The sequence below is a fragment of the Python bivittatus genome, unplaced genomic scaffold (genome assembly GCF_059951505.1).
Source record: "Python bivittatus isolate LINGU-HERP-01145 unplaced genomic scaffold, Pbiv_v1 ctg000480_np1212, whole genome shotgun sequence".
Taxonomy (NCBI): domain Eukaryota; kingdom Metazoa; phylum Chordata; class Lepidosauria; order Squamata; family Pythonidae; genus Python; species Python bivittatus.
In genome coordinates, this window is record NW_028277075.1 from 11250774 (window position 1) to 11259789 (window position 9016).

At 39.5% G+C, this 9016-nt stretch overlaps 1 protein-coding gene across 6 annotated transcripts in view; it reads left to right on the forward strand.

Annotated features, from left to right (window-relative positions):
- The window catches only part of AREL1 (apoptosis resistant E3 ubiquitin protein ligase 1), a 32848-nt gene extending 28396 nt beyond the window's left edge, over nt 1-4452 (forward strand). For all 6 annotated transcript variants that reach the window (XM_088145322.1, XM_088145321.1, XM_088145324.1 and 3 more), the window contains exons 18-20: nt 680-769; nt 1149-1324; nt 1520-4452. In XM_088145322.1, coding sequence (XP_088001448.1) covers nt 680-769; nt 1149-1324; nt 1520-1622 — 369 coding nt within the window. In that variant the 3' untranslated portion in view covers nt 1623-4452. The remainder of the gene's footprint in view (nt 1-679; nt 770-1148; nt 1325-1519) is intronic.
- Nucleotides 4453-9016: the final 4564 nt, after the last annotated feature.

The window sequence follows — 9016 nt, forward strand, 5'->3', positions numbered from 1 at the left end:
AAGGGGGGAAAAAGTTCACTTGAATGCAGCCAGGGACTTTCATAACAATTTTTCTAAGGTACAATGGAAAGGATGCAGGTTCTGCAGCTTGAAAAACATTGAAAACCTCTGCCCTAGAAGATAATTTAAACATTTATTCAAGTTGCCATATGCTCAATGCTTCATGGCAGGAAGTCTGCAGTGGTTTGGAAAGCAGCAGAGTTCCATATGTATTTCTGTGGCATCTGAGTAATTTCTTAGCTGGAAAACTGAATAGTTCTCTGTGCTTTAATTCACCTGTATGAAAGCTTTCCCTACTTGCACCCATTTGGCTCCCTGCACTCTCAAAAATTGTGCTACTGAAATTCAGCAGCAAAAGGTGCAGTTTTGGACAGCATAACTTTCACATAAAAACATTACAATAAGGAGGAAAGTGAGATTATTAAGCTTGGTCCCCATATATACTTAAAAAAAGATTTTTGTAAAAATTGTTTTGCAAGTTGCAGATTCATGTGAACATACTGACACTTCCCTCTTCTGGCTATAATCATGTAAGCAATTCAATATATGAGTTTGCTGTTAGATATCCCTATTCTTAATTCAGAGGCTTTAAGATTCACTGAATGATGTGTGGTTTGAAAGAAAATCACCAAAAGTTTTTTTTCTTTTTTTTTGGAGTGAAGTTTTTATTTTCTTCCAGTTGCTGATGTGTGGCACAGGAGATATCAACGTCTGTGATTTCAAAGCACATGCTGTGGTAGTTGGTGGTTCATGGCACTTCCGAGAAAAGGTGAGTAGCATGAATCCCTCCCTCCATCACAATGATCATAACAGCAATTTTGATTCTGTATTAAGAAGAGAGAAATGCTTCATAAATTAGGGGAGGTATAATTGAAAAAGCAACTACTGGACAACAGGCTAAATTGCTGAATTTTCTATAATTCCATATTTCTGTGTAAACATCATAAGAATGTTCTTTAAACATGTGTACTTTGCCTTTTAATTAAAATTTATTTGTGTGTATATGACATCTTAATTCACTTGTTAAATCATCTTCAGAATTGGCTGTCTATGGCACCTATGGTGCTCATTTTGCTAGAAATTTAGAAATGTACTCACCCCACTACTGTCATTATCCTTACTTCCCTGACTTGTACTGTACCTTCTAGGTGATGCGCTGGTTTTGGACAGTAGTGTCTAGTTTCACACAAGAGGAACTGGCTAGACTGCTGCAATTTACCACTGGCTCTTCTCAGCTGCCTCCTGGAGGATTTGCTGCACTTTGTCCATCTTTCCAAATTATTGCAGCTCCAACACATAGTACACTTCCAACAGCCCATACTTGGTGAGTATCTGCTAGAGATCTTTTGTTATCTGTAGCAAGTTTCATACTGATAATCAGAAGTTTTTCACTGCTAGAGAGATTCTAGAGATTTGCAGTAGTGTATTGTACTGTGAGTAGTTTCTCTTGCATAGGAGGTATTGAAGGATGGGTTTTGATGTTTCACATTTTGTACTATAGCTGTGTTCTTTCTTTCAGTTTTAACCAGCTGTGCCTCCCCACTTATGATTCTTATGAAGAGGTGCACAAGATGCTGCAGCTGGCCATTAGTGAGGGCTGCGAGGGCTTTGGCATGCTCTGACACCTTCTGGAGGAACCCACTATCTTCCTTAATTCTTCAGGGCAAGGCTCAGTCTTACTTCACAGATCCTTCTCTCGCCCATCCAAAGGGCAGTGGAGAGCAGAGAAAGGCACCATGCGAATTGGAATATTTCAGAGTCTTATGGTGATCACTCCCTTCTCAGTGGGGTACATGTTGTGAATTGGGGTTCACCTGTGGAGTGAGATTGGAGTTGTATTTCATGGGCATGATGTGTCTGGGATTTCTGATGGGAGGAAGCACGTAAGCCAGTGTTGCAGCTTGGTACGGGAGAAGACTAGGACAGATTACATAACGTTGCTTTGGGGGGGTGACTGGTTGAGTTTGGGAGCTCTGAATCCCCAGATTACAGAAGTCTTAATACCTTTCCATGCCTTGGCCTAAGTTTTCATGTAAGCAATCCCCCTTTACTTGGATGTTACAGGAAGGCTTTTAGTTTTCTTAGCCACCTTGTACTGCACGCTGCCACTTGTTGTTCTTGTTGGTGACAAGAATTCTATCACTGGAGCACAAGTGCTGGTTCTTGACAGTGATGTTGGTCCTCCACCCAGCAGGAGCTAGCAAAAAGGATGAAAGAGTTTCCACTGATTTTTGCCACTGAGTTGGAAGAAGAGTTCTCTCCTCTAGGCACTATTTCTGAGAGTGGTCATGGACTTCAAACAAGTTGTTTTTACTTACCACCTTCAGATTCCACTTGTTTTTAAAGAATCAATGGATATAGCTATATATCTATATGGAAAGATACAGGTAACTGGCTGTCATTCATATTCCACCACTGACTTCTGGGAGGATTTGAAAGCAGTAGTGGTAGGGCACAAGGCAACTAGTGTTATGGACCAGTGCAATGTGGCCTTGAGTACTGGACCCAACCCTCTTTCTATGTCTCTCATTTCATGGTGGTCTGCTGGTTTACTTCTACCACAAAGAAAGTATGTGGCCTTCCAGATGCTGCAGTCTCTCCTGTGGTCACTCACCAATTGACTGTGGAGGTTAAGGTTCATGAGAGTTTGAATCCAAAAACCTCTGGGGAGCCACATGTTAGCAATCTCTGTTCAGCTAATGGTAGCAAAAATGTTATTTCTGTAGCTTGGGTCAGGCAGAAAGTAGTTAAACAAGACAGTTATTCCAGCACTTTTCTTTCCTGTGTTCTGCATCAGAAGCATCCCATGGTAATTTTAGGAGACAATATTGAAGCTGTTTATTATTGACACTGAGGAAGTGGGCTTGCAAGGCAACACAGTGCACTACTATTTGGACTAGAAGGGGGCAGCAAGGTGAGTTGTAATTGAAACATACTCATCAATTACATAAGACAACACCTTTAGCACTCCCATTTCCTTGGCAATAATGACTGGGAATTCAGGGATTCCAGCTGGCAGCTTAACCAATTTTTGTCAACAAAGCCAAAATCTGACTGGATAATAAAGCTGAGTATTTTGTTGGCACCTACAGTGCATTTATCCTGGTCAGAGGAGAGAGATATCCATGGCTAAAGATTATAGTGTCATTACCTGCTAGAAGAAGTCATTCTGCTACACACTGGGGCTTTAATTTTCTGGAGAAGAATGGGCATATCTTATGATATTATTTAATATTGTGGTTTACTTCTCCATCATCAGCTGAATCATTTGCAAATCTGCCTCATTGAATACTGTTAACTTTTTCTTCGTTTGAATGTGTACCACATTTTAAAGAAGTTCAAGCCATTGTTTTGCCAAAACCATTAGAATAACTGAGTATTGAAACAATTCAGGGATCCCTTCCTTTGGGGGGCATTTTTAGAGACCAACACTGTATTTTTCTCCATTGGCAGGCATTTTTTTCTCCTTTAAGCAATTGCTTTTTTAAAAAGCACGTAGGTACCATCTTGATTGTATTAAGGATAAATTCTGTGGTCAGTGCAATTAAGGCTTGTGAATGCCTTGAAACCTTGCCCACTGCTCATCCGGGGGACCAAACAAAGACTATGCTGTGTAGCTCAGCCAAGTGATGGGTTTAGAGGGTGGGGTGTTTCTTGATGCTGTTCCAGTCTTTTCTTTTGCTCCGTGACCTCCCAAGGCATTCCCAGGCATGGCTAGAGGCTGGCCCTGCTACATCTTCCTCAGGAATCCCTTTGTTTCTTCTCTAGAGCTCAGTTTTTTTTTCTTTTCCTTTTTTTTACTGAGGACCAAGTGTCTGGATATTCAGCAGATATCCTCTGTTTGAAACTACTCTATTAATAAATGCATTTGGCACTTCTTGCCTCTTTGCAGAAGCCAAGAATTTTCTTTACATAAGCACAGTCAAAACAGTGGTGGACACCACTAATTTTTAGCTAATAATATACATAATAATATGTGCTTGTCTGCATTCCCTTAATTAATAGGGTCACATTTTTCACTGTGCTTCATAATTTCAGTGCAGCAGATCTCATTTTCCTAAATCCTTGCTGCTTATTCTTTCCTAAACATGTTATAATACCCTGGTTCTTTTTGTGTGATATGATACAGGCTGTGCTGTAACCAACTCTAGTATGTGTGCACACACGTGTGAGTGCTGAATAAGTTTCCTCTGTTTCTTTGGCCCTTGTTTGTTTCATCCAATGTGGATTAATTCCAGGGATAAAGATTTAGTTTGCAGTGCAGGCTCCTATAAATCTCTGTCTCTCGGACACCCTACGTATGAGACTATCTCGCATGCTTTAAAATCAAGACCTGTTACTTTAGCTTGGTCAGGGCCAGTTCCCAGTGGCCAGCTTCAGGTAGAATTCAGCAAGGTTATGTAAGCCTCTAATGTAAATAGTTTGTACAATAAATAAAATATTTGAAATATGGTATGTCTCTCACTGTTTCTAAGACAGGGTGTTTTAAATAGTTAGTGGGATATGCTGGGGTTGGTGGGTAGGGAAGATATTTCCTCAGGTATTTCTTCATTCATACTTTGATTTGCTAACTTTTGTAACACAGTTCTAGACTTCACAAGTAAAGTAAAAACCAACCTTGCTCATGCATTTGATGCCCCTTCTAAAAAATGTACATGTGCCTTGTCTGATACTGATCTGCTAGGTTTCATTTAGTTGGCTTCATATAATTAATTGACATTATCCCAACATTTACTGGACAATCAACTATTTTGCTGTCATTAAGCACATGTTTCATACTAAAATTAAGTGACTTTTATGATTAAAGGTGAATTGCTACTATCTTACTTCCACAGGATCTTAACCACAGAGATTACTATCTGCTTTAATCATGAATATGTAGATTTTTAGGTGATAATATGCACTTGATTTTATATAGTGGAAAATGGATTCTATTTGATGAAAAAAATATTCTATAGTTTTTGTAGTGATAATAGTAGTGCATATTCTGTTTATTTTATTTACCAACACGTATATGCTGCCTGTTCACAAGATTCTAGGTAGCTTACAGTAAACACAGTAAAACAAATACTTATAAAACCAAACCAATAAAAGGCATTAATAAAAGCTCTTGCTGCTCTTGCTATATATGCTTCAATTTAAAACAACTTTGTTATTAAAAACCTTTAAAAATTATATCCATGTTGGATCCTAAGGAAAAAAAAATCTATCCATTGTCAAGAGGAAGCAGAATGAAAATGGCATTCTTTGTGTGTTCAAAATTTGGAAAGAGGCATTGGCCATCACTTTTGTTGTTAAATGCTAGGTGTAACCCAGTGCCAGTAACACCTCCCATAAACAAATACAGTTAGCCTACAATCTCCATCTTGAGGCTGACTTTCAATCTCATGGACAAAGCTCATGGCCTAAGTTTTGCCATTTTGTTTTCTTCATCTGATCTGATGAAGAATTGTGGAAAACCTGAAAGATAGCAAGTAGTTGTGTGCCCTTTTGGTAGGTGCTGGTAATGATCTTACCCAGTTATGGATACAAATAAATGATGTGCCAGAAATGTAACACAAACAGGTAGTCCTTGCTTTACGGCCACAGTTGGGACTGGAATTTAGGTCACTAAGCAGTGTGGTTGTTAAGTAAATCATCATGTGACCAGACCCAATTTTAGAACCTTTTTTGCGGTGGTCATTAAGCGAATCACTGTGGTGGTTAAGTGAATCACAGGCTTCCCCATTGATTTTGCTTGCCAGAAGCCAGCTGGGAAAGTCATAAATGGTGATCATGTGACCTCAGGATGCTGCAATCATCGTAAGTGTGAGCTGGTTGCCAAGCGCCCAGATTGTGATCGCATGACCCTGGGGGTGCTGCGATGGTTGTAACTTTGGGCACTGGTCGTAAGTCACTTTTTAGCATCATCATAACTTTAAACAGTTGCTAAACAAATAGTTGTTAAGCAAGAATGGTTGTTAAGCATAAAACAAACTAAAAAGCTAGCTGCTTAAAGTGCTTGGTTCCAAAATGCTCTGAGATGCCATAGTGAGGGGCTGCTGGGAGGAAGCTCTGATTAGAAATTCTACCTGTTTTGCTTTGGTTAAGGAAAGAATGTCCTTGCAATCAGAGGAATGAGGAAAATAGATGGGGGTGCACCATATCAGGTACATGTGCTTGGCTCCATTAGGATCTTAAGTCATGCGGGAGAAGAATCCATGGTTTTCCAGATTGGCTGAATTTCTGTATTCTTCATTATTGGCAATACTGGCTGAGCCCGCTAGCTGTTGGAGTCCAATAACAGCTAATAGGCCTGCTTTAAAAGTAATAGCAAGCACCCATATAGGCCCCTTATTTAACTCAAAATCAGCCTCTTGAATAAGATGTAATGTATTACAGGTACTCCTTGTTTAGCAATTGCCTTGTTTAGCAACCATTCACAGTTATGATAGTGATGAAAAGGTAACTTTACAACCAATCCTCATATTTATGACCTTCACAGGTCTGTAAAGCAGAGGAAAGCTGAGGTAAGATCATAAGCACAGTCACAGTTTCACTTAGCAACTGCTTTGCTTAAAGATTGAGTTGCCAGTCCCAATTGTGGTTGCTAAATGAGGACTACCTATAATGTTACAGCACTATTTGCTCTACACGTTGAATTGGTATTATAGAATAATGAGAATCATTATGTAATGATTGTGAAGAAGCTTTTGTCCTACTAGGTTATTTACAGGAAAAGTTCAGGCTTGCATCTAGCTCTATGGTAATTCCAGAAGGCATGTTATTGCCAGTTTTCCTAGAAGACTTAATGACAATTGCAGCAGTATAGCCACTAGAGGGAGGTCTGTACTTAAAAAATGATTGCCCGATTAAAGTGGAGCAAACAAAAGTCTCAATAATCTAGAATGGCTTCCATTCAGTCCGGTATTTGAGATAATAAACCTGAATTGTGATTCTCATCTTCAAATGTTTCCTTAAGAGGCCTGTACAGGTTGCTTTTTGTGTGTGTGTGTGTGTGTGCACGCGCACATGCACCCTCAGGCTAGTGTTGACTCTTGGCGACTGCTGGGATAAGTCCCTGCAGTTTTCTTGGCAGTGTTTTTGGAAGTAGTTTGTCTGTCTCCTTTCTAGGGCCGAGAGAGACTGGCCAGCCCAAGGTCACCCAGTTGGCTTCGTGTCCAAGGCAGGACTAGAACTCATGGTCTCCTGATTTTTAGCCTGGTGCCTTAACCACTACACCAAACTGGCTCTCTGCTGTACAAGTTATAGTAGAAGAATTAGAGCTGTCAGAAGGCTTGTCTGATGGCTTCAAAAGCTGTCCCAGCTCTCTCCATGTGTATGTGTGCATACATCTCTGTGACAGTAACTATCTGAGGATATACAAGTGTATGAATACAGACAGGAATAGCTTTTAAATCAGAAGACACAGGTGCTTTATTGCTTCAAAGAAAGATATTTCCTTTGAGTTAATATGCTGTGTGAAGCACCTTTTCTAAATGCCTTGCGTAGCCATAATATATCAAGTTTTCATGCTTATACCGCCAAAAAAAGGAGGTAGGGTAAATTTTCCCATAAAGTTAACATTTATGATAGCCATGAAGATTGTCATGGCTATTTTTATTTAAATAACAGTGCAAAGATGTGGCATTGGGTGCTCAATCCATCCAAACTTTACACAGTTGTTACAATACATTTACTATTGCAACCCCAACTTAGGGAGGTTGTCCAAACATGCATGCCACTTCCACAGTGAAGCAGGTGGGATGCATTTCTCTTGATTTCATTTTAAAAGATTGTGGCTTTATCCAAATATGAGTGAGTGAGGTTAAGTTTTAACTTCGTTTGCTTTTCATCATCTTCAACATACTGTGACATTTAAAAAAAACTAAACACAGTTTAATGTTGTGCTTGAACTTCAATACATACCATTCGTTTTAACAGAAGCAAAGCAGCTTCTGACTAGTGAAGAAAACTGCCTTATTTTAATAAACTGTAGAACAAATCAATCAGAGTTCAAAAGAAACTAAAATGTGGTTAACTGAAAACAGCCAGAAGTCTTTGACCAGCAGTTGTGCCAAGAAGAGGAGCAGGAATTATGTCAAGCTTGCCTTGGCTTATTACAGCATGCTAAACAGCAGCTTTAGGATTACATATGAACAAAGCTTGTGTGTAGTTGTTTGACCCTAGAGGTCTCTGCTATCCAAGGAGATGTTGTTTTGTATTACAGGAATCATCCTATCAACACTTAAATTTGTATGGTTTCTCTGTTTAAAGGACAACTAAGTGCATGCCTTCTAAAAGTAAAACGAGTCTCCAAGTACAGGAGAAATTTAAACAACAGCAACCACAGTCCACCTTAGCAGGAAAAAACTGTGTGCAGTGCATGTAAAAAAGGATTGGGGCTTCCACTGCAGTCACAGGCACCATCTTGACTTTTTGGCCCTCCCTGTGGATGCTCCTGAACGTGGAAATCTAGCAACAGTGTAAACTAATTCTGAAAAGAAATGCTGCGTGTCTCTGTAATTTAAGATGAGGCTGAAAGTAAATGTAAGTAGAATTCAGTGCTGAAGAAGATGATGAGAAAAGACAAACACATGTCTTGGACTTAAAGCAGTGGAAAAATGCTGTGATTCAGGAAAGCTTCAGTTGACCTCTGAGGTTTTGTTCCTCTTCACTAACTTACCAAATCAGTTACAGATGGTTGGGCCACTTGAAACAATTTTCTTCCCTACTCTGCCAATGCAGAGTGTCTATGTCAGATCCAGAAAGCAATATAGACTTTGTGAAGAACTTTATGCTATCCCAGCATAAACATTTGATTACTTTTTTCTTCTGAGTAGCTGCTGACATGCTGCCTTGCAAATTGGGTTTTAAACTGTCCCTCTTATAAGCACTTTATCATTCAGTGTAGGGAGACACTATTTAGAAGAATAAAGCTGAAGGCTTCCCTTTGGGTCACAGATCCTATTTCATGGCTGTAGATAATGGTCTATATTACACTATAAGTAGATGAAAAATGAAGGTCTTGCCTGAT